The 26686-nt window shown below is 42.9% G+C and overlaps 1 protein-coding gene across 4 annotated transcripts in view; it reads left to right on the top strand.

The window, feature by feature from the left end:
* Nucleotides 1-407: 407 nt before the first annotated feature.
* The window catches only part of slc36a1 (solute carrier family 36 member 1), a 73116-nt gene continuing 46837 nt past the window's right edge, over nt 408-26686 (top strand). For 3 of the 4 annotated variants that reach the window (XM_060837354.1, XM_060837358.1, XM_060837359.1), the window contains exons 1-6: nt 408-521; nt 15510-15686; nt 16772-16862; nt 18062-18150; nt 20951-21046; nt 23320-23404. In XM_060837354.1, coding sequence (XP_060693337.1) covers nt 15529-15686; nt 16772-16862; nt 18062-18150; nt 20951-21046; nt 23320-23404 — 519 coding nt within the window. In that variant the 5' untranslated portion in view covers nt 408-521; nt 15510-15528. The remainder of the gene's footprint in view (nt 522-15509; nt 15687-16771; nt 16863-18061; nt 18151-20950; nt 21047-23319; nt 23405-26686) is intronic. The other variant, XM_060837355.1, reaches the window with a different exon arrangement.

Here is a 26686-nt window from a genome sequence, read left to right as displayed (position 1 = left end):
CTTTGGATTGTGGGAGGAAACGCACACAGACAAAAGGTGAATGTATAGACTCCCCTCAGAAAGTCACCCTGGAAATAGGGGAGAGGGAAGGGGTAGGGGAGAGGGGGGTAGGGGAGAGGGGGGTAGGGGAGAGGGGGGGAGGGAAGGGGTAGGGGAGGGGGGGAGGGAAGGGGTAGGGGAGAGGAGGGAAGGGGTAGGGGAGAGGGGCGGAGGGAAGGGGTAAGGGAGGGGGGAAGGGGAGAGGGGAGGGAGGGAAGGGAAGGGGTAGGGGAGAGGGGAGGGAGGAAGGGGAAGGGGGGGGGAGAAGCGGAGGCGGGAGGAGGAGTTGGTGAAGGGGCGGGCCGAGCTGGAGTGACAGTTTAACCGCCTTCCTCACCTCCGCTCGAGTCGAGCGCGGGCCGGTCAGCTGACCAGCACGTGACAATGATCGCCACGTGACCGCCTGTAGCCGGGGCCCGGTCGCTTCGAGAGTGGGAGTCGTGGATCAAAGGGAATCCGTTATCGGGGCAGGGGTGATCCGGGTAAGGAAGACGCAGATTCTCGCTTCTGGCACGAATTGAAATGTTTGCGCGAAATGTGAGGGTGAGGGTGCGCCTGAGCCGCAATGTTTATCTTCCGGTATTAGGCCAGACCGGCCTGGGATCAATCACAGCAGCCGGATTGTGACCTGTCCCTTCCTGCTGCTGTGATGCTCGGCTGGAAACATCCCACCCGCTTTTACGTGTCTTGGCTTTCACCGCTGTAGCATGCAGTACTGGTTAGGTCGGCTTTGATTTTTGAATTCATTTCTCTGTATTGAAATCCTTCCGTGCTTTCACTATTGCCCATCTCTCTTAACTCCACTTCAGAACTGTTTGGCTGACAGTTCTGGTGCCTCTGGTGGTAAACATTCTTTGGGCTGGGGTAGAGAGATTTTCGGTTTTTCGAGATTGACGAGTGTGGAGAGTTGAAGCCCACGATGGTAGATTTAACAGGACATTTGGTCAACTCATGTTTTTGTTTTCTAGGTTACAACCCTCAGCTCCAGCATTGGCTTCTCAACCCAATGTTGATTGCACCATCTTTGGTGCCATTTAGTGATGTCAGGAGTCTTTGCCTGATGAAGGAGCAATGCTCAGAAAGCTTGTGATTTCAAAACAACTTTAGATTAGATTAGATTACTTAGTGTGCAAACAGGCCCTTCGGCCCAACAAGTCCACACCGACCCTCCGAAGCCCAACCAACCCAGACCCATTCCCCTACATTTACCCCTTCACCCAACACTATGTGCAATTTAACATGGCCAATTCACCTTACCTGCACACTTTTGGATTGTGTGAGGAAACCGGAGCACCCGGAGTAAACCCACGCAGACACGGGGAGAATGTGCAAACTCCACACAGAGAGTCGCCTGAGGTGGGAATTGAACCCGGGTCTCTGGCGCTGTGAGGCAGCAGTGCTAGCCACTGTGCCGCCCACGGTGCCGCTCAACTTGTTGGACTATAGGGTGTGCTGCTGGAAAAGCACAGCAGGTTAGACCAGCATCTGAGGAGCAGGAGAGTTGACGTTTCAGGCATAAGTCTTCATTGAAAATGAAACTAATGGGCTGTGGGTGCTGAGGGATAAATTGGGGGGATGGGGGAAGGGAGCTGAGAATGTGATAGGGATATGAAGGTGGGTGAGAAGGTGGTAGTTGAGCGAGGAGGGTGGAGCAGATAGATGGGAAGGGTGATGGACAGGTCAGGAAGGCAGTACTGAGTTGGAGGGTTGGGACTGGGATAATGTGGGGGGGAGGGAAAATGAGGAAATTGGTGAAATCCATATTGATGCCGCACGGTTGCAGGTGGAATATGAGGTGTTCTTCCTCCAGGCACAGGTGCTAAGGGTTTGACAATGGAGGATGTGTAGGACCTGCATGTCCTTCATGGAACGGGATGGGGAGTTGAAGTGTTCAGCCACGGGGTGGTGGGGTTGGGTGGTGTGGGTGTACCAGAGATATTCCCTGACAGGACAACAACTTGTGGATCGTATGTTCTTGATGTAGAGGAGACTACACTGGGTGCAACAGATACAGTAGATGACATTGGTGGAGGTACAGGTAAATATCTGCCAGATGTGAAAGGATCCTTGAACGGAGGTGAGGGGACAGGTGTGGATGCAGGTTTTGCACTTCTCCTGGTGGCAGGGAAAGGTGTTGGGGGTGGAGTGGGGGGCGCGTGGATCTGACGAGGGAGTCGGGGAATGGTCTCTTTGCAATGCTGTTAGGGGTAGTGACGGAAATATATCTTTGGTGGGGTCCGTTTGTAGATTGCGGAGAATGATGTGATGCATATGGAGGATATTGGGATGGAACATGTGGACCGGAGTGTTCTGTCATTGCTGCATTGGGAGGGGTGGGGTTTTTGGGCGTTAGTGCGGGAAATGGAGGAGATGCGCTGGAGGGCATCGTCGACCATTTGAGAGGGGAAATTGTGATTATTGAAGAACATAGAACATTACAGCGCAGTAAGGCCCTTCGGCCTCGATGTTGTGATGCTCTGTGAAACCAATCCAAAGACCACCTAACCTACACTATTCCATTCTCGCCCACGTGCCTATCCAATGATACTTAAATGCCTGTAAAGTTGGCGAGTCTACATCTTTTGGAGGCAGTGTGTTCCATGCCCCTACTACTCTGGGTAACTAAACTAATTGTCCTATATCTATCACCTCTCAATTTGAAGCTATGCTGCTTCGCGCTAGCCATCACCATCCTAGGAAAAAGGCTCTCACTGTCCACCCGATCTAACCCTCTAATTATCTTGTATGCCTCAATTAAGTCACCTCTCAATCTCCCTTCTCTTTACCAAAAACAGCCTCAAGTCCCTCAACCTTTGCTTGTAAGACTTACCCTCCATACCAGGCAACGTCATAGTAAATCTCTTCTGAGCCCTTTCCAAAGCTTCCACATCCTTCCTATAATGCAGTAACCAGAACTGTGGCTGCAGCAGAGTTTTGTATAGTTGCAGTATGACCTCATGGCTCTGAAAGTTGATCTCTCTACGAACAAAAGCTAACATACCTTATGTCATCTTAACAACCCGATCAGCCTGGGTGGCAACTTTAAGGGATTTATGTACATGAACACTGAGATCACTCTGCTCATCTACACTACCAAGAATCTTACCACTCGCCCAGTACTCTGCATTCCTATTACTTCAAACTTTTATTTTCCACCCCTCAGCCCAGCTCTGCAGTTTATCTATGTCCCTTTGTAACCTACAACATCCTTCATCACTATCTACAACTGTACCAACCTTAGTGTCGTCTGCAAATGTCCTAACTTAATTTCTACACCATCATCCAGGTTGTTTATAAAAATGACCAACAACAGTGGATCCAAAACAGGTCCTTGAGGTACTCCAGGATGAACATTTCCCTTCAATCGCTACCCTCTGTCTTCTTACAGCTAGCCAATTTCTGATCCAAACTGCCAAATCACCCTCAATCCCATGCCTCTCTATTTTGTGCAGCAGCCTACCATGGGGCACCTTATCAAATGCTTTGCCTGCAACTCCGAAAAAGACCTATTAAACCCCACTACATCCTGTTGATCAACCAATTCTTGATCTGTGTTATAATGTTACTTCCTGTTCCATGCTTCAACTTTGCCTACTTGTGAGGGACCTTATCAAAAGCCTTCTGAAAATCCACATACGTTTTTTAAAAAAAGCTAATGGACAAGATGTTGAGTGTGATTTACCATTTATTTTTCTTCTGGAGAGAGAGAGAGATGTACCATGATCTTCCAGTTTTGAGTTCCACTTATTTTCTTGTTGACCACATTAATTACCTGTCACTTAAATATATGGAGTATAATTTAAGAGTTTGCAGATGATTTGCAACTCAGGGTTGTAGAAGACATTAAGGATGGGAGCCAATTTTGGGAGGATGTAGACTGATTTGGGTGGAGGAAATTTAGGTAGAAAAGTGAAATGAAACATTTTGGGGAGAATGAGTGTCAACTGAGCAATTATAAAGAGGAACAGAGTTGTGGGAATGTACACCTTCTGAAGGATTTGAGTGAAAACACAAATGATGTGAAACTAGTTTTGGTTTGTCTTCAGCTGGAGTTTTGTGTTCAGTTTTGAGCACTGATAGGAGGGTATCAAGACTTTAGAAAGTTGCACAGGTGATTTTAAGAGTATTACAGATGAGCAGGCTTATTTTTGTGGATTCTACATATTGACAAGATAGAGTAACTTGCATTTTGAATGTGGAAGACTTTGGCTCAGATTAAGATTATTGAGTGGAAATGGAGCCAAAATAGTCTAATTAAAGGCAGAGATGTTATAAGCAATGCATGTTCAGGCTGTCATAGAACATGAACCAATACAGTACAGTACAGGCCCTTTGGCCCTCTGTTGCACTGAAACTGATTTGAAGCCAATTGAACCCACATTGTTCAGTTTCATCCATATATTTATCCAATGACCATTTAAATGCACTTAAAGTTGGCAAGTCTACTACTGTTGCAGGCAGGGCATTACAACGCCCTTACTATTCTATGTAAAGAACCTACCTCTGACATCTGTCCGATATCTATCACCCCTCAGTTTAAAGCAATGTCCATTCATGCTAGCTATCACTATCCAAGGAAAAAGGCTCTCACTGGCCACCTTATCTAATCCTCTGATCATCTTGTATGCCTCTGTTAAGTCACCTCTTCACCTTCTTCACTCTAATGAAAATAGCTTCAGGTCCCTCAGCCTGTCATAGTCATAGAGATGTACAGCATGGAAACAGATCTTCAAAGTTTGTGCGAAGATTTGTAGCTCGGGTGCTTGTTGTAGTGGTTCTATTTGCCGAGCTGGAAGTTTTAGTTGCAAACATTTTGTCCCCTGGCTAGGAGACATCATCAGTGCTGTGGAGCCTCCTGTGAAGCGCTTCTTTGATGTTTCTTCCGGTATTTATAGTGGTATGTCCTTGCCGCTTCTGGGTGTCAGTTTCAGCTGTCCACTGTAGTGGTTGGTATATTGGGTCTAGGTCGATGTGTTTGTTGATGGAGTTTGTGGATGAATGCCATGCCTCTAGGAATTCCCTGGCTGTTCTCTGTCTGGCTTGCCCTATGATAGTAGTGTTTTCCCGGTCGAATTCATGTTGCTTGTTGTCTGAGTGTGTGGCTACTAGGGATAGCTGATCGTGTCGTTTCGTGGCTAGTTGGTGTTCATGTATGCGGATTGTTAGCTGTCTTCCTGTTTGTCCTATATAGTGTTTTGTGCAGTCCTTGTATTTTATAAACTACATTAGTTTTGCTCATGTTGGGTATTGGCTCCTTTGTTCTAGTAAGTTGTTGTCCGAGTGTGGCTGTTGGTTTGTGTGCCGTTATGAGTCCTAAGGGTCGCAGTAGTCTGGCTGTCAGTTCTGAAACGCTCCTGATGTATGGTAGTGTGGCTAGTCCTTTTGGTTGTGGCATGTCCTCGTTCCGTGGTCTATCTCTTAGGCATCTGTTGATAAAGTTGCGTGGGTATCCGTTTTTGGCGAATACCTTGTATACGTGTTCCTCTTCCTCTTTTCGCAGTTCTGGTGTACTGCAGTGTGTTGTAGCTCTTTTGAATAGTGTCCTGATGCAGCTTCGTTTGTGTGTGTTGGGGTGGTAACTTTCATAGTTTAGGACTTGGTCTGTGTGTGTTGTTTTCCTGTGTACCCTTGTGGTGAATTCTCCGTTCGGTGTTCTCTGTACTATCACGTCTTGGAATGGGACGAGAGAAGTAGAAAAGGATAGCCAACTCCCATTCCTAGACGTGATAGTACAGAGAACACCGAACGGAGAATTCACCACAAGGGTACACAGGAAACCAACACACACAGACCAAGTCCTAAACTATGAAAGTAACCACCCCAACACACACAAACGAAGCTGCATCAGGACACTATTCAAGAGAGCTACAACACACTGCAGTACACCAGAACTGCGAAAAGAGGAAGAGGAACACGTATACAAGGTATTCGCCAAAAACGGATACCCACGCAACTTTATCAACAGATGCCTAAGAGATAGACCACGGAACGAGGACATGCCACAACCAAAAGGACTAGCCACACTACCATACATCAGGAGCGTTTCAGAACTGACAGCCAGACTACTGCGACCCTTAGGACTCATAACGGCACACAAACCAACAGCCACACTCGGACAACAACTTACTAGAACAAAGGAGCCAATACCCAACATGAGCAAAACTAATGTAGTTTATAAAATACCATGCAAGGACTGCACAAAACACTATATAGGACAAACAGGAAGACAGCTAACAATCCGCATACATGAACACCAACTAGCCACGAAACGACACGATCAGCTATCCCTAGTAGCCACACACTCGGACAACAAGCAACATGAATTCGACCGGGAAAACACTACTATCATAGGGCAAGCCAGACAGAGAACAGCCAGGGAATTCCTAGAGGCATGGCATTCATCCACAAACTCCATCAACATACACATCGACCTAGACCCAATATACCAACCACTACAGCGGACAGCTGAAACTGACACCCGGAAGCGGCAAGGACATACCACTATAAATACCGGAAGAAACATCAAAGAAGCGCTTCGCAGGAGGCTCCACAGCACTGATGATGTCTCCTAGCCAGGGGACGAAACGTTTGCAACTAAAATTTCCAGCTCGGCGAACAGAACCACTACTTGGAAACAGATCCTTCGGACCAACCCAATCTAGTCCCACCTGTCAGCTCCTGGCCCGTATCGCTCCAAACCACTCCCATTCATATACCCATCCAAATGCCTCTTTAATGTTGCAATTGTACCAGCCTCCACCACATCCTGTGGCAGCTCATTCCATACACGTACCACCCTCTGCATGAAAAAATTGCCCCTTAGGTCTCTCTTATATCTTTCCCTCTCACCCTAAACCTGTGCCCTCTAGTTCTGGACTCCCCCACTCCAGGGAAAAGACTTTGCCTATTTATCCTATCCATGCCCCTCATAATTTTGTAAACCTCTATAAGATTTACACCCCCAGCCTCCGCTCCAGGGAAAACAGCCCCAGCCTCTTCAGCCTCTCCCTATAGCTCAAATCCTCCAACCCTGGCAACGTCCTTGTAAATCTTTTATGAACCCTTTCAAGTTTCACAATATCTTTCCAGTAGGAAGGAGACCAGAATTGCATGCAATATTCCTACAGTGGCCTAACCAATGCCCTGTACAGTCGCAACATGACCTCCCAACTCCTGTACTCAATACTCTGACCAATAAAGGAAAGCAAACCAAACGCCGCCTTCACTATCCTATCTACCTGTGACTCCACTTTCAAGAAGCTATGAACCTGCACTCCAAGATCTCTTTGTTCAGCAACCCTCCCTCGGTCCTTACCATTAAGTGTATAAGTCCTGCTAAGATTTGCTTTCCCAAAATGCAGCACTTCGCATTTATCTGAATTAAACTCCATCTGCCACTTCTCAGCCCATTGGCCCACCTGGTCCAGATCCTGTTGTAATCTGAAGTAACCCTCTTCGCTGTCCACTACACCTTCAATTTTGGTGTCATCTGCAAACTTACTAACTATACCTCTTACGCTCGTATCCAAATCATTTATGTAAATGACAAAAAGTAGAGGACCCAGCACCAATCCTTGTGGCACTCCACTGGTCACAGGCCTCCAGTCTGAAAAACAACCCCCACGACCACCCTCTGTCTTCTACTTTTGAGCCAGTTCTGTATCCAAATGGCTAGTTCTCCCTGTATTTCATGAGATCTAACCTTGGGAATCAGTCTCCCATGGGGTACCTTGTCGAATGCCTTACTGAAGTCCATATAGATCACATCTACTGCTCTGTCCTCATCAATCCTCTTTGTTACTTCATCAAAAAAACTCAATCAATTTTGTGAGACATGATTTCCCACACACAAAGCCATGTTGACTATCCCGAATCAGTCCTTCCCTTTCCAAATACATGTACATCCTGTCCCTCAGGATTCCCTCCAACACCTTGCCCACCACCGAGGTCAGACTCACTGGTCTGTAGTTCCCTGACTTGTCCTTACCACCCTTCTTAAACAGTATCATCACATTTGCCAAACTTCAGTCTTCCAGCACCTCACCTGTGACTATCGTTGATACTAAGACCTTCCCTGCATATTAGAGCTGAAAATGTGTTGCTGGAAAAGCGCAGCAGGTCAGACAGCATCCAAAGAGCAGGCGAATGCTCTTTGCATGCTGCCTGACCTGCTGCGCTTTTCCAGCAACACATTTTCAGCTCTGATCTCCAGCATCTGCAGTCCTCACTTTTTCCTTCCCTCCATTTAGGCAATATCCTGGTAAATCTCCTCTGAATCCTTTCCGGTGCTTGCATGTCCTTCCTTTAATGCAGCAATCAGATCTGTACGCAATACTCCAAATGCAGCTGCACCAGTTTTGTACATCTGCAACAGGACCTCTTTGCTCTGAAACTCAATCCGTTTACCAATAAACACTAAGAAATCATATGCATTCTTAACAACCCTATCAACCTGGGTGGCAACTTTCAGGGATGTATGCACATGGACTCCACGATCTCTCTGCTTGTCCACACTGCCAGGAATCTTACTGTTAGCCCAGTACTCTGTATTCCTGTTACTCCTTCCAAAGTGAATCCACATTAAACTCCATTTGCCATTTCTCAGCCCAGCTCTGCAGAGCTTATCCATGTCCCTATATAACCTGCAACATCCTTCTGCACTGTCCGCAGCTCCATCGACTTTAGTGTCATTCACAAATTTATTAACCTTTCCTTCCAGGTCCTCATCCAGGTCATTTATAAAAACAACAGATCATTGCAATACACCACAAGGAACCGAATTCCAGGATGAATATTTCTCATCAACCACCACCCTTTTGTATTTTTTCAGCTATCCAATTTCTGATCCAAATCGCTAAAGTACCCTCAATCCCATGCCACTGTATTTTCTGCAATAGCCTACCATGTGGAACCTTATCAAAGCTTTACTGAAATCCATATACACCACATCAACCACTTTACCCTCATCCATCTGTTTGGTGACCTTCTCAAAGAACTCAGTAAGGTTTGTGAGGCACGACCGACCCTTCATAAAACCATGTTGACTATCCCTAATCAAATTATTCCTTTCTAAATGATTATAAATCCTATCTCTTATAATCCTTTCCAAAAGCTTTGCCCACAACAGAAGTAAGGCTCACTGGTCAATAATTGCCAGAGATGTCTCTATTCCCCTTCTTGAACAAGGGGACAATGTTTGCTATTCTCCAGTCTTCTGGCAATATTCCTGTAGACAATGACAACATAATGATCAAAGTCAAAGGCTTTGCAATCTCCTGTCTAGCTTCCTAGAGAATCCTGGGATAAATCCTATCTGGCCAAGGGGACCTAACTATTTTCACACTTTCCAGAATTGCTAACACCACCTCCTCATGAACCTCAATCCTGCCCAGTCTATCTCCGTATTCTCCTCAACAACATTGTCTTTTTTGAGTGTGAATATGAAAAATCTTCATTTAGCACCTCTCCTATCTCTTGGACCCCACGCACAACTTCCCATTGCTGTCCTTGACAGGTCATAATCTTACTCGAGTCATTCTTTTATTCCTGACATACCTAGACAAAGCTTTTGGGTTTTCCTTGATCATACCTGCCAAAGATTTCTCATGTCCACTCCTGGCTCTTAGCTCTCTCTCTAGGTCATAGAATCATACAGATGTACAGCACAGAAACAGATCGTTCAGTCCAACTCGATCATGCCGACCAGATATCCCACCCCAATCTAGTCCCATCTGCCAGCACCCGGCCCATATCCCTCCAAACCCTTCCTATTCATATACCCATCCAGATGCCTTTTAAATGTTGTAATTGTACCAGTCTCCACACACGCACATGTGTGAAAATGTTGCCGCTTAAGTCTCTTTCATATGTTTCCCCTCTCACCCTAAGCCTACACCCTCTAGTTCTGGACTTGCCCATCCCAGGGATAAGGGTTTGTCTATTTACCCTATCCATGTCCCTCATGATTTTATAAACGTCTATAGGTCACCCCTCAGCCTTTTACACTCCAGGGAAAACAACCCCAGCCTATTCAACTCTCCATATAGCTCAAATCCTCCAACTCTGGCAACATCCTTAAACCTTTTCTGAACCCTTTCAAGTTTCACAGCATCCTTCCGAGGGGAAGGAGACCAGAATTGCACGCAATATTCCAGGTCCTTCTTGTAACTCTCAAGCACCCTAACTGAACCTTCATGTCTTATCTTTACACAAACCGCCTCCTTTCTCTTGACAAGATCTTCAACATCTTTAGTAAACTACAGTTCCCTTGTTCGACTACTTCCTGCCTGCCTGACAGGTACAAATTTAATCAAGGACACACCGTAGCTGTCCCTTGAATAAGCTCCACATTTCAATTGTGCCCATCCCTTGCATTTTCCTTTCCCATCTTATGCATCCTAAGGCTTGCCTAATCGCATCGTAAGTGTCTTTCCCCCAGCTATAACTCTTGCCCTGTGGTATATACTTGTCCCTTTCCATTGCTAAAGTAAACTTAACCTAGTCACTATCACCAAAGTGCTCATCTACCTCCAAATCTAACACGTGGCCTATTCTTAACCAATAACAAATCCAGTGTGGCTTCTCCCCTTGTTAGCCTATCTACATACTGTGTCAGGAAACTCTCCTGCACACGACGGACAAAAACTGACACGTAAAGTACTCGAACTATAGTATCTCCAATCAACGTTTAGAAATTTAAAGTACACCATAACCGCTACCCTGGTACTTTCACTCCTATCCAGAATCATCATTTCAATCCTTTCCTCCATGTCTCTGGAACTATTCGGAGGCCTATAGAAAACTCCCAACAGGGTGACCTCTTCTTTCCTGTTTCTAATCTCCGTCCATAGTACTTCAGTAGTCGAGTCGTCGTGTCATAGAGATGTACAGCATGGAAACAGGCCCTTCGGTCCAACCTGTCCATGCCGACCAGATATCCCAACCCAATCTAGTCCCACCTGCCAGCACCCGGCCCATATCCCTCCAAACCCTTCCTATTCATGTACCCATCCAAATGCCTCTTAAATGTTGCAATTGTTCCAGCCTCCACCACATCCTCTGGCAGCTCATTCCATACACGTACCACCCTTGGGTGAAAAAGTTGTCCCTTAGGTTTAGGGTGAGAGGGGTAAGATATAAGATAGACCTATGTCCTCTTGTTCTGGACACCCCGACCCCAGGGAAAAGATTTTGTCTATTTATCCTATCCATGCCTCTCATAATTTTGTAAACCTCGATAAGGTCACCCCTCAGCCTCTGACGCTCCAGGGAAAACAGCCCCAGCCTGTTCAGCCTCTCCCTGTAGCTCAAATCCTCCAACCCTGGCAACATCCTTGTAAATCTTTTATGAACCCTTTCAAGTTTCACAACATCTTTCCGATAGGAAGGAGACCAGAATTGCATGCAATATTCCAACAGTGGCCTAACCAATGTCCTGTACAGCTGCAACATGACCTCCTAACCCGTGTACTCAATACTTTGACCAATAAAGGAAAGTACACCAAACGGTGCCTTCACTATCCTATCTACTTGCGGTTCCACTTTCAAGGAGCTACGAACCTGCACTCCAAGGTCTCTTTGTTCAGCAACACTCCCTTGGACCTTACCATTAAGTGTACAAGTCATGCTAAGATTTGCTTTCCCAAAATGCGAAGTGCTGCATTTATCTGAATTAAATTCCATCTGCCACTTCTCAGCACATTGACCCATCTGGTCAAGATCCTGTTGTAATCTGAAGTAACCCTCTTCGCTGTCCACTACACCTCCAATTTTGGTGTCATCTGCAAACTTACTAACTGTACCTCTTATGCTCGCATCCAAATCATTTATATAAATGATAAAATGTAGAGGACCCAGCACCAATCCTTATGGTACTCCACTGGTCACAGGCCTCCAGTCTGAAAAACAACCCTCCAACACCGCACTATGTCTTCTACCTTTGAGCCAGTTCTGTATCCAAATGGCTAGTTCTCCCTGTATCCCATGAGGTCTAACCTTGGGAATCGGTCTTCCATGGGGAACCTTGTCGAATGCCTTAATGAAGTACATATAGATCACATCTACTCCTCTGTCCTCATCAATCATCTTTGTTACTTCTTCAAAAAACTCAATCAATTTTGTGAGACATGATTTCCCACACACAAAGCCATGTTGACTGTCTCGAATCAGTCCTTCCCTTTCCAAATACATGTACATCCTGTCCCTCAGGATTCCCTCCAACAACTTGCCTACCACTGAGGTCAGGCTCACTGGTCTATAGTTCCCTGGTTTGTCTTTACCGCCCTTCTTAAACAGTAGCACCACATTAGCCAACCTCAGTCATCTGGCACCTCACTTGTGACTATCGATGATACAAATATCTCAGCAAGAGGCCCAGCACTCACTTCTCTAGCTTCTCACAGAGGTCTCACGTACACCTGATCAGGTCCTGTGGATTTATCCATCTTTAAATGTTTGAAGACATTCAGCACTTCCTCCTCTGTAATCTGGACATTTTGGAAGATGTCACCATCTATTTCTCTACAGTCTATATCTTCCATGTCCTTTTCCACAATAAATACTGATGCAAAATATTCATTTAGTATCTCCTCCATTTTCTGTGGCTCCACACAAAGGTTGCCTTGCTGATCTTTGAGGGGCCCTAGTTACCCTTTTATCCCTTTGGATTCTCCTTAATTCTATTTGCCAAAGCTATCTCATGTCTCCTTTTTGCCCTCCTGATTTCCCTCTTTAAGTATACTCCTACTTCCTTTATACTCTTCTAAGGATTCACTCGATCTGTTGTCTATACCTTGACATATGCTTCTTTCTTTGTCTTAACCATGCCCTCAATTTCTTTAGTCATCCAGCATTCCCTATATCTACCAGCCTTCCCTTTTCACCCTGACAGGCATATACTTTTTCTGAATTCTTGTTATCTCACTTCAGAAGGCTTCCCAATTTCCAGCCATCCCTTTACCTGCGAATATCTGCCTCCAATCAGCTTTTGAAAGTTCTTGTCTAATACCGTCAGAATTGGTCTTTCTCCAATTTAGAACTTCAACTTTTAGATCTGGTCTATCCTTTTCCATCACTATTTTAAAACAAATAGAATTATGGTCACTGGCCCCAAAGTGCTCCCCCACTGACACCTCTGTCACCTGCCCTGCCTTATTTCCCAAGAGTAGGTCAAGTTTTGCACCTTATTTAGTAGGTATATCCACATACTGAATCAGAAAATTGTCTTGTGCGCACTTAAGAAGTTCTTCTCCATCTAAACCTTTAACACTATGGCAGTCCCAGTCGATGTTTGGAAAGGTAAAATCCCCTACCATAACTACCCTATTATTCTTACAGATAGCTGAGATCTCCTTACAAGTTTGTTTCTCAATTTCCCTCTGACCATTGGGGGTTCTATAATACAATCCCAATAAGGTGATCATCCCTTTCTTATTTCTCAGGTCCACCCAAATAACTTTGCTGGATGTATTTCCATGAGTATCCTAGCAACTGTAATGCTATCCCTTATCAAAAATGCCACTCCCCCTCCTCTCTTGCTTCCCTTTCTATCCTTCCTGTAGCATTTGTATCCTGGAACATTAAGCTGCCAGTCCTGCCCATCCCTGAGCCATGTTTCTGTAATTGCTATGATATCCCAGTACCATGTTCCTAACCATGCCCTGAGTTCATCTGCCTTCCCTGTTAGGCCCCTTGCATTGAAACAAATGCAGTTTAATTTATTAGTCCTGCCTGCCCTGACTGTTTGACTCACTTCTATTCTCAGCTGTACCAGTCTCAGATTGATCTCTTTCTTCACTATCTCCCTGGGTTCTCCCCCTCCCTCCACCTTACTAATTTAAATCCTCCTAAGGAGTCCTCATCAAACATCCTTTCTGCCACATTTGTCCCTCTTTTACCACCTTTCCTGTTCTTACTGAAACATCTAAACACCGGAACCTGCAACAACCATTCCTGTCCCTGCTCTATCCATATCTCCGAAATGGCCACACATTGAAGTCCCAGGTATAAACCCGTGCGACAAGTTCACCTACCTAATTCCAGATGCTCCTAGTGTTGAAATAGACACACTTCAAGCCATCTTTCTACCTGCCAATACACTCCTGTGATCTTGAAACCTTATTCATGACATCATTACTCTCAGCCTCCTGGAGCTACAATTCCAGTTCCCATTCCCATGCTGAATTAGTTTTAATCCTAATTTTAAACATTAGTAAGCCATCTCCTCCTCTTTCTCCCCCACCAAAAAAAAAGGATATTGGTACTCCTCTGGTTTAGGTATAGACCATCCTGTTTTGGAGAGCCCACCTACACCAGAATGAGCCCCAATTATCCAAATATCTGACTCCCTCCTGCACTATTTCTGTAGCCACAGGTTCAACTGTTTTGTCACCGTATTCCTCATCTGCCAGCACATGGCACTTGTACAAACCAGAGATAACAACTGCTCGTTCTAGTTCTAAGCTTCTGTCCTAGCTCCCTCAATTTCTGCCTTTCATCCCCATCCTTTTTCCTACATATGTTGTTGGTGCGTATGTGAGGAGTTTTCATTGTGTACAGTTCTCTTGTGTGACGATGCTACTCCCTTCATCAAGTGTGTTGTTCTCGGCTTTTTTCAAAAGTGTTGTACACACAGAGTTGCCATGATATCTAGTTTGGATGGGTTTTAGGACTAATTTGATTATAGCTAACAGATACTGCCTCAGGAAAAGTTTAAAAAGAAACACATGTACAATGAAAGGGGAGTGGCTGGTCCCCCCCCCCCCCCCCCCCCCCTCCCCGGTCAGCTTTTCTGTGGTTTGGTTTGTCTTTGTTTTAACATTCTGGCTACTCAGAGCAAGCAGTTGTTTTTTTGAGGCTGGTAGTTAAAGAAACAGTTTCATGGAAGAATGTGTTCCATACTGAATCTTTTTGACATCTCTCTCTCTCTTTCTCTCTTCTTTCAGACTGTGTGTTTGATTTTACCTTTTTTTTGCTGAGGTGTGTTTATGGGGATTGTTGCAGTAATTTGGAACAGCATCATTAAGGTGGGATAGTCTGTTGGGTTTTCTGATAGATTAAGTTATTCTGTATTTTGTTCTCTTTTGTTTGTGTTTTATTTGGTACTCTTTGAATAAATTCTGTTTTGTTTAAAACTGAGGGGTTTTGACCAACTCCATCACTTCTGGAATATCAATTTTGCGAACAGAGCCAGAAAAGTTAGGGTCTGGGTTACCTTGTTGAAAAGTTTTGAGGGAGTGTGGTTTGGTCCATAACATTTGGCACTAGGCAGTTTTTGAAAATTGATCTAGCAGTGATGATCTGACATGGAATATTGTGCTGTCGTATAAGGCACTGTGCATTGTATGTTTAATGTGGAGTCAAAATTGAATGCATTGTTAAAGTATAGCTTGTTTGAAGAGCTGTGCATCTTCCTTTCATCCCCACATGATATTTTTGCTGGGTTACTTTATCACTTCTACATTCTTACACAGCAGTTGTGAAGCTGCCATCATGTCAACAAAAAAGCTGACCAGTGAAGACTACAATGATTATAGTTCCACAGAAAACAGTCCAGACCATGACCACTTGAGTTCTTCACCTGATAGTTCTTCACGGTCATCTGATAATTTTGGAAATTATCAGCGTATAAATGAAAGAACTGGCACAACGTAAGTGTTTTAAAGTTTTGAAGTAGAACTATTGTTTTTTTTGTGAATTGTTTGAATTGCAAGTCATCTTAATCTGAGAGGACCATAAGTTGCTCTCTAATTAGAGAGGGAAAAATGGTGCTGAGTCACTACACCTCTGGGTGAGATGGAGGAGGCAGAGCCTTCTTGGTGCCCTTACTTGGTACCAGAATTGCATCTGCATCATTAGCGTTCCTCTGCATTACTGATCAGCCTCGAACTAACTGTTCCAACTAATCAAAACTGATTTTGTTGCTAATGTGCCTTCAAAACAGTAATTGCCCATAATTGTCCTGTTTTCTTTTTTGTTCCATACTCTGAGGGATTTATAAAACATTGTTTGGAACCAAACCGATTATCTTCAAATGTAAGTTTAGAGAAAAGCATGGTTAATTGTTTAAAATTCGGAGTGATATACTCTAAATTTGAGCATAGTGATTGGTCATTGGTGCAATCAAGCCTAGATTCAGGCTGGCCTGACATTAGTACCAACCCCACCACCCCAGGGCCAAACATTTCAACTCCCTCTCCCACTCCGACAAGGACATGCAGGTCCTGGGCTGCCTCTGTCGCCACTCCCTAACCACCCAACGCCCTCATGACCTGTCTTATCTGTCCATCTTCCTTCCCACCTGTCCGCTTTACGCTCCTCTCCGACCTATCACCATTACCCCCACCTCTATCGACCTGTAGCACTCTCAGCTATAGCTCCAACCCCCTCTCCCATTTATCTTGCCAACCCCTCAGCCTCATTCATAAGGGCTTTTGCCCGAAGCGTCAATTCTCCTTCTCCTTGGATGCTGTCTGACCTGCTGTGCTTTTCGAGCACCACACTCTCGACTGTCATTACTGTTTTGAAGAGTGCATTTAGACATAGTGAACAGAATTAATTTTTGCAGCACAAATAAGTTCTCTACTGTTGTACTGTATGATCTGGTGTTTTGTTAGAATTGACAAAGAACCAAAAGTGCAGTTTTTAAATTCTGGATTAAATTTCTATATCCAAAATATGTTTGAACTATAGGATCATTGTATGTTAAGCAGTATTAGTTTTGTTTGCATTTCAGACCTATTGAGACATTAATTCACTTGTTGAAAGGCAACATAGGAACCGGGCTCCTCAGCCTCCCACTGGCAGTGAAGAATGCGGGTATTGTGGTGAGATACTTACATTTTTATTAGCACTGTACAGGGCCCCTTTAGAGACTTTGGGGAAAGGGGATTTTTTTTCCTTCTCTGGATTTTTTTTTTAGCTGATGTTGTCGTGTCGTAGGAGTACCTTTTTGTAATTGTTGACAGATGGGGATTTGGACACAATTTTGAACAGAAGAGGAATAATCCACGAATACTTTCCATTATCAACTGTAAACTGTATATTAAATCTAAATCTTTAAGACATTACAGTATTTAAATTGGTACAAGGTTACGTTCAGAAGTCAACCTAAGGGTTTTCCTCAAAATAACTGACCTATGCTCCTACAAGCAGAAAGCCATCACCTGAAAGAAATCTTGCGCAGATTGGTGATGCCAAGGCTGATGCATTTTCATTGTACATTTTGACCAGACTGTTATAATATTATTTACTATATCTTTGATTTCAATCTCAGGTTTAAATATAACAGTTGCCAGTACCCGTTAAGAATAGGATCCAGTGCATTTCTTTAAAGTATTATGGCTCATTAACTTACGCACTTTTGTCGTGCATTTTTAAGAATTAATTGTCTTGAAAGCTAAATGCTGCAGATACTGGAAGTCTAAAACAAATTTTGGAGAAACTCAGCTAGTCTGTCAACATCTGTGGAGACAAATATAGTTAACTTTACAAATCCAGTATGACCCTGTTTCAAAATTGATGAGGCATATTGGACTTGTAATATTAACTGTCTCCCTTTCTTTCTTCAAATTTGAAACCTGCTGACCATTTGTTTTTATATTTCTAATTTACAGATTGATAAGCTATCACACATTGGAACAAAAGATAATGGAATCTTCATTAATATTAAGCTAGCTAACTTTTCTTTTGTCTCTAAAGTACTGTTTTTATAACTCTCGATATTTTAATCCACTGTTCCTTTTTGTTTTTTTGTTCCTAATGCCTCATTCCTTGTCACCTTTCTTATGTCAGCACTTATGTATTTTTCATTGTTACAGTATTAGATATTTCTTGATTTTTAGCTGAATATATTTATCTTGAACACTTTTGGTCACCATTTTTTATTATTTCCATGGCTATACTCTTGCTTTGTCTTTGTACCAGTTTATCTTTCCAAATTCCATTCTCTTTGCCTATAAATTTAGCTGCTGCTTTCCATCTTGATCTATGTATAATTTAAAGTTTTAAATCCCTTTTTCCACAGCTTGGTCCAATCAGCCTCGTTATCATGGGAGTGGTAGCTGTACATTGTATGCGTTTGCTGGTCAAATGCAGTCGCTATCTATCAGCTAAGTAAGTTTTGATTCTGCTAATTTCTGTAGTGAGCACCTGTAATGTTTCATTTTTCATTTCATTCATTTTCACTTCCTATATAGTCCTAACTATCTCAATTTATTCATGCATTTAAAGTAAATGATTATTATTGGTAAGTGATTGGTTAGAAATCTAAAATTTGGCTATTTTATCAAGTTTATCAACCCATTCCATAAAGGTGCAACATAGCTCTTTTGCACCTTGGATCGCAAATTCTAAATGAATTTAAAAAATATAATTCCAAATAGCACCATTTAACACATGCTCAAACTTGATCTTTATTTTTGACTATGCCTCAGCCACCTGGACATGGTAACCCTTAGGTTAAACCACCATCAGTTCCTTCTGTAATGAAAGAGCAGCCTTATTGTTTAGTAGGCTTATGGTGACTTTACCTTAACACAATTGCACTCTCATAAGCCAACAGTGGATAAATTGATGTTTAGGTTTATGATGAGGAGCTGGTCAACTGAAGTGGTTTATTATTTCTTCTGGAAACTGGTTATGTTGATGGGGAGGAGGATGGTCCCAGGCTGCAGTCTGATATTGACCAGCTGGTAAATTAGGCAGAGCACCAGCAGGTGAAATTTAATACACTCAATATAAGATGATACATTTTGGGAGATGTAATAAGGGAATAATATGCAGAAGAATGGTGAGTCTCTAGGAGTACTGAGTCCTTGGTGAGCAAGTTCATTGATCCCTGATGGTGTCGGCAAAGGTATGCAGGGTGGTGAAAATCTACAGATGCTTGCCCTCATTAGCCAGCTGTAGAATATAGGAGCAAGGACATTTTTTACAACTTCTTAAAGCATTTAGTTAGACCACAATGGAGCAGTGTGCAGTTCTAGTTGCCACACTATCAGAAGGACATGATTCTACTGGAAAGGTGTATAGAAGAGATGGGACGGAATGTCTCAATTATAAGCAGAGACTCGATAAGGCAGGGTTTGTTTTCATTGGAGCAGAAAAGACAAGTCATAGAGGTGTACATAATGGAAACAGACCCATCGGTCCAACTCGTCCATGCCGACCAGATATCCCAACCCAATCTGGTCCCACCTGCCAGCACCCGGCCCATATCCCTCCAAACCCTTCCTATTCATATACCCATCCAAATGCCTCTTAAATGTTGCAATTGTACCAGCCTTCACCACTTCCTCTGGCAGCTCATTCCATACACGTACCACTCTCTGTGTGAAAAAGTTGCCCCTTAGGTCTCTCTTATATCTTTCCCCATCACCCTAAACCTATGCCTTCTAGTTCTGGACTCCCCGACCTCGGGGAAAAGACTTTCCCTATTTACCAGATATCCTAAATTCATCTAGTCCCATTTGCCAGCATTTGAACCATATCCCTCCAAGCCTTTCCCATTCATATACCCAGCCAGATGCCTTTTAAATATGTAATTGTACCAGCCTCCATTACTTCCTCTGGCGGCTCATTCCATAACACCCTGCACCCTCTGTGTGAACATGAGTCCATTAAGTCCCTTTTTAAATCTTACCTCTCTCGCCTTAAACCTGTGCCCTCTCGTTTTGGGCTTCCCCCTCCCGGGGAAAATACCTTGTCTATTTACCCTATCCATGCCCCTCATGATTTTATACACCTGTATAAAGTCACCCCTCAGCCTCCGACACTACAGGGAAAATAGCCCCAGCTTATTCAACCTCTCGCTATAGCTCAAACCTTGGCAACATCCTTGCATATCTTTTCTGAACCCTTTCAAGTTTCACAACATCCTTCCTGCAGTAGGGAGGTCAGAATTGCATGCAATATTTCAATAGTTGCCTAACCAATGTTCTGTACAGCCGCAATATGATCCCCCAAGGACTATACACAATACACTGAGGACGGGATCGGATTTGAAGTTTAAAAAATGATGCAAGGCACAGACAAAGCAAATCATGACAATCTCTTCCCCATAACAGATGTGTATTAAAACCAGGGAGTGTAAGTTTAGAGAAAATCTAAGGAAGAAGTTTTCACCCATGGGTTGGTAGAAATATGGAACATGCATTCTCTTGCAGCATTTTTAACCATCTAGATGAGTACTTAGCCTACTACATCCTGGTATTTTATGTTCCAAATGCAAGTAAATGGCATTAGTGCAGTTTGGTGTTTGTTGGTTGGCATCGACCGTAAGGACCTGTTCCCGTGCTATATGAGTCTGACTCTGCAATGTCAAATTTTCTGAATGTTATAGCTGTGACCATCTAAGCATATGGATAGTATTCAATCACCCATTTGACTTACGGATTCTGGAGAAACTTTGGCAAATCGTGAGCTTAACCATTTGCCAAAAGATTGTAACTTTCTGAATTATTTACTGAGGCGTGGGTGTCACTGAGTCGGCCAGCATTTATTGCCCATCCCAGTTGCCCTGGAGAAGGTGGTTGTGAGCTGCATTCCAAGTTCTGTAGAGTTTTTGATATTAATGTAAAAGGCTTTCACCGTGCTAATCAATCTGTAATATTGTAAGCTTTTCCTGTTCTTCCAGATATGGAAAATTGCCACTTGCATTGCAATTAACTTTTTGTTCTGAGACATTTCTGTATTTTGTGTAAAATAAAAGTTGCATTTAAATTGTCTGAATTACTTTGGATCCATTGTTCTGTGTTTCTGACATACACTTGCTCTCTGTTTGCCTTCTGAGGGAGTAATAGTTTTTGTGGGTATCTGATCTTGGTTCTATTCAGTGAGAAAGATACCTTCTTTTGAATTTGTCACATTGAGTATGTGGAATGCTGAGGTTTTAAGAGTGTGTTTTTAAATTTAGGTTACAGAAACCATATCTAGATTATGGAAGCGTGGTGATGTACAGTTTGGAAGAATGCCCCAACCTTTGGCTGCAAAAGCATTCTTTTGTTGGAAGGTATTTGGATTGCTGAGATGTTCTGAGAGTTTGTAAATAGAAGTTAAAAATAATAATGTAAATCTTAAAGCAAGTAATATTTGAAATGTCTGTTTTTGATCTCCTCTTTCTCTTCCTCTTGTACTGTTACACTGCATGGATATCATCACACAGAACATTAGAATAGAACAGTACAGCACAGGAACAGGCCCTATGGCCCACTGTGTCTGTGCTGACCACGATGCCATTCTCAACTAATCCCATCTGCCTGTGGCTGGTTGGTATCCCCCTCTTCCTTGCTCATTCACGTATCTGTCTACATACCTCTTTAACTTTGCTAAATGACTGCTTCTGCCATCTCTCCTGGCAGCAAGTTTGAGGCATCTGCCACTCTATGGGAGAAAAAAACTTGCATCGTGCATCCTGTTTAAACCTTTCCCTGCTCACCTTTAACCTTAAGACTCTTTCTATTTGCCATTTCCACTCTATTCATGCTTCTCATAGTTTTATATACTTCCATAAGATCACCTTTCAGCTTCAAACTCCAGCCAGAAGAGTTAAAGTTTGCTCAACCTCTCCTAACTAGTACACTCCAATCCAGACAGCATTCTGGTAAACCTCTTACATCCTCTCCAAAGCCTCCTCAGCCTTCCTGTTGTGTGGCAGCAAATAAGGCCTAACTAAAGTCTTGTCCCGCTGCAATGTGACGTACCAATTTTATATTCAATGCTCTGACTGTTGAGGCAAACATGTCCTTAATGAATATTTCACCTTAATATTCACTAAGGATCTCACCTACTTTCTCTAACTTCACACATAAATTCCCTCTGTTGTCCTTGCGTGGACTTGTGCTTTCCCTAGTTTCCCTCTTGTCCTAATGTATATAAAATGCCTTGGGATTCTCTTTTTAATCCTACTTGACAAAGACAGTTGTCTCATCCTAACTTTCCTAATTTCCCATTTAAATTATTTGCTGCTTCCAAACAAGTTACTCAAGAATCTTGTTTGATTTCAGTTTCCTAAACCTTTTTATATGCTGCTTTTTTCTTTTTGGCAAAAGTTTCAATATCTCTCGTCAGCCAAGATTTCTTTAATCTTGCCATCCTTGTCTTTCGCCCTCACAAGAATATGTTGGTTCTGAACTTTGATCTTCTGGCAATTAACAGCAATGAGCATGTTGGAAGTGAATTTACCATCAAAGAACTGTTTCCAAACTAATTTCTACAGTTTATGCCTAATACTGATAGATTAGCCTTCCCCCAATTTAATACTTTCACCTTAGGACCAGTTTTATCCTTATCCTAACTATCTTAAAACTTATGGAATTATGGTCACTATTCCCAAAATGCTCCCTCACTGAAACATTGAACACCTGTCCAGGTACATACCCCAATACAAGGTCCAGTGCAGCTCTTCCCTAATTGTTTTATCTCCATATTGTTTCAAGAAAGTCTCCTTTATTTACCTAACATCAACAATATGGGAGTTAGTTAATTTTGGAGAAGTTAAAATCATCTACAGCAATCCTGTTGTTTTTACATCTTTCTATGACCTGCTTATATATCTCTTCCTGTATCTCCCTCTAGCTATTAGGAGGCCTTTAATATGACCCCCCAGGTCATCTCCTCTGCACAGGAATTCTCTATTCCTGAGATGCTGCCTGGCCTGCTGTGCTTTGACCAGCAACACATTTGCAGCTGTGATCTCCAGCATCTGCAGACCTCATTTTTTACTCGGCCTTTAATATAACCCCATCAAACCGATTGCACCTTTCTTAAGTTTTACCGATTATGAAGCCTCTGAGATGTCCTCTGTTAGCGCAGCTGTGATATTCTCTTTAATCAGTAATGCAACTCTCCCACCTCTTTGACATCCCTTTATCTCACTTGAAGCACCTAAACCCTGAAATGTTGAGCTACCACTCCTGCCCTTCCCTCAATGAAGTTTGTCTCACCCCAATTTCACAGTCAAAAAGTGAAAAAGGTACAGCTAATCAGGCGGCATCTGAGGAGCAGGAGAGTAAACGTTTCAAGCATAAGCTCTTCACCCCAGCTTCACTTATGACAAACTCCTATTTACACCCATATCTCAATTTCCTTCTGCATTTCTATCTTCTCCCACCATGTCAAGTTACCATGACTGGGGCTGCATAATGACTGCTCCGTTCCATTTGCTCGTCTTCTGTCCCAGTCATGGCCCTCAGCTGCTTTCATTAAAATTGCTATGCATTTTGTTTTGGCCATATTAGTTCGAACAGTTAACTCTTGGTGATGTCTTTTGCTATTCTCTTCCAGGATTTTGGTGGAGTTCTTTTTGATCCTTACCCAGCTGGGGTTTTGTTGTGTTTACTTTGTATTTCTGGCTGACAACATTAAGCAGGTATGATTTAATTTGTGAATTACTTTGGCAGTGCTATTTAATAAATCACTCCAGTTGGACGTGAGATAGGAGCTCGTACTGTGATTAATTAAAGTACAAAGGCAGAGAAATAGAGTATTGCACACATGAATTCCCAGCTTCTCATAATACTGTATATGCTTACAGCAATACTGAAATGAAATGTGGAATATTGGCAAAGAAAAATAATTTTGGCAGCCTATCAGAACTCTGCAGATTCTTTTGTGCAACCAACCCATTAATCTCATATTCCTGTTCCTTTCCCATAGACTAATCTTTTATTTCCTTTGATCAATCCTTTACATTAAACTTTACTGAAAATTAATACTGATTCTGATATTACCAAACTTTCAGGCTGTTCATTGCAGGCCCTAACAAGGTGCTGTAATGCTTCCCACACCTTCCTGTTGCCTCTAATTATTTTTTGCCAATCTATTAAATCATGTTTTTTGGTTCATTAGCTCAATCAAAAACATTTGTGATTCTTGACCACTGTTGAATCTCCTCATGCAGCAGTCCTTCACTTAGAACAATCCTGTTGTTTTCACATCTTTCCGTGACCTGCTTACATATCTGTTCCTGAATCTCCCTCTGCGTATTGAGAGGCCTATAGTATAACCCTATCAAACCAATTGCACCTTTCTTCTTAAATTTTACCAATTTATGGCTTGGCTCGATGAACTCTCTGAGGTGTCCTCTCAGTGCAGCTGTGACATTTTCTCTAATCAGTAATGCAACTCACCCATTCCTTTTATGTCCCTCTATTTCACCTGAAGATATTAAATTTACTCTGCAGTTTGAGAGGGAGAAGATAGAATCAGAGGTAACAGTATTACCTTGAATAAAGGCAACTACAAAGATACGATGGAGGAGCCAAGCAGGGAAGACAGTGGAACAGCAATGGCGAGAGTTTCTAGGAGTAATTCAGGAGACATAGCAGAGATTCATCCTGAGGAAAAAGAATATGGTATAGGGTTGATGAGGCAACTATAGCTGACTGGGGAAGTTAGGGATAGCATACAAGCAAAAGAGAAAGCATATGAGATGTTGGAAGGCAGTAGGAAACCAGAGGATTGGGAATTTTACAGTGACCAACAGAGATCCACACAAAAAAAATAAGGAGGGAGAAGATTAAATATAAGTGTAAGCTCGCCAGTAATCTAAAGGAAGACTGTAAGTCTCTTTCGATATCTAAAGGACAAAAATGGACTTTGGCTGCTGGAAAATGATGTCGGGGGAAGATGGAAATGGCTGAGAAATTGAGTAATTACTTTGTGTTGATCTTCAAGATGGAAGACGCGAAAAGTATCCCAAAAATTCAAGAGTGATAGGGCAGAGCTGAGTATGTTGTCCGTTACCAAGGCAAAGGTGTTAGAAAAGCTGAATGGCCTGAAGGTGGATAAATCACCTGAACCAGATGGACTGCACCTCAGAGTTCTCAGGGAGAGAGCTGAAGAGATAATGGAGGCGTTAGTGATAATCTTTCAGGAATTGCTAGAATCAGGATGGGTCCCAGAGGACTGGAAAATCACTAACTTGACACCCCTATTTAAAAAGTGAGTAAGGTAAAAGACCAAAAATTACAGACGGATTAGCCTAGCCTCGGTTGTGGGGAAGATCCTGGAATCCATTATGAAGGATAAGATTTATGAATTACTTGGAAGTGTATGGTAACATAAGGCAAAGTCAGCATGGTTTCATCGAGGGCGGAGGTCATGCCTGACAAATCTTTTAGAATTCTTTGAGAAAGTAATGAGCAGGTTAGACTAAGTAGAGCCAATGGATGTTATCTTCCTGGACATCAAGAACGCATTTGACAAGGTGCCGCACAGGAGGCTATGGAGTAAGATAAGGGCCTATGGTATCAGAGGCAAGGTGCTAGCATGGATAGAAGCTTGGCTGTCTGGCAGAAAGCTGAGAATAGGGATGAAAGGGTCCTTCTCACGATGGCAGCTGTTGTTGGAACCACAACCTTTCACTTTATGCACTAATGATCTAAATGAAGGAACTGAGGGCATTCTGGCCAAATTTGCACATGATACCAAGACAGATAGAGGGACAGGTAGCATTGAGGTGGTGGAGAGGCTGTAGAAGGATGTAGACTGGTTAGGAGAATGCGTAAAGTAGTGGCAAGTGGAGTACCATATGAGAAAGTGTGAGGTCATGTACTTTGGTAGGAAGAATAGGGGCATGGGCTAGTTTCTAAATGGGGAGGAAATTCAGAAGTCTGAAGTGCAAACAGACTTGAGAGTTCTAGTCCAGGTTTCTTTCAAGGTAAACTTGCAGGTTGAGTCAGTAGTTAGGCAAGCAAATGCATTGTTAGCATTTGTTTTGAGAGCACTTGAATATAAAAGCAGGGATGTACTTCTGAGACTCTGGTCAGACTACGTATGGAGTATTATGTGCAGTTTTGAGCCCCAGCTCTCAGGAAGGATGCACTGGCCTTAATGTGTTCAGAGGAGGTTGTTGAGAATGGTCCCAGGAATGAATAGCTTCACATATGAGGAGCGTTTGAGAATTCTGGGTGTGTACTCAATGGAGTTTAGTAGGATGAGGGGGAATCTGATTACTTGAAACGAACAGAATACTTAATGGCCTGGACTGATGGTGGGAAGATGTTTCCATTGGTAGGAGAGACTGGGATCCAAGGGCACAACCTGAGAGGAAAGAGAACACCTTTTAGAATGGAGGTAAGGAGAAACTTCAGCCAGAGCATGGCAAATCTATGCAATTCGTTGCCACAGAAGGCTGTGGAGGCCAGGTTATTGAGTATATATAAGAGTGAGGTTCAAGGGTTACCAGGACAAAACAGGAGAATGGGGTTGAGAAACTTATCAGCCATAATTGAATGGGAGAGCAGACTGGCCTAATATTTGCTCATAGGTCCTATGACCTTAATGCACTGATGAATGAATGTTGGTATTCATATCTGGAAGTATGTTTTGAATCCACAGTTCTCTTAAGCTTCACCTTTGTGCTAAGCTGGCAAACATGGCACATGACATTCTGTTAATTTCTTGTTTTTTTAGAGAAAAAGGGTATGGGGAGCTGTAGGAAGTAGGGAAATAAAATAGTATTCATAGCTTAAAATTCTATAGTATTTAACGTTTTATTCACTCCAGTGGCAGTTTGTGGAATAACTATGATATTGCTTTGCAAAGTTTGTGAAATTGTTCCTTTTTTGAATCAGTTCTAAGTTTGAGCACAAAATCTTACTATAAATGCAAGAATTTGCCTATCGACATTTTCATCTTTGGTTAATCA

This window comes from Hemiscyllium ocellatum, chromosome 16, assembly GCF_020745735.1.
Source record: "Hemiscyllium ocellatum isolate sHemOce1 chromosome 16, sHemOce1.pat.X.cur, whole genome shotgun sequence".
Taxonomy (NCBI): domain Eukaryota; kingdom Metazoa; phylum Chordata; class Chondrichthyes; order Orectolobiformes; family Hemiscylliidae; genus Hemiscyllium; species Hemiscyllium ocellatum.
The sequence above is the reverse complement of the archived record's forward strand: the minus strand, read 5'-3'. Positions and strand labels throughout refer to the sequence as shown.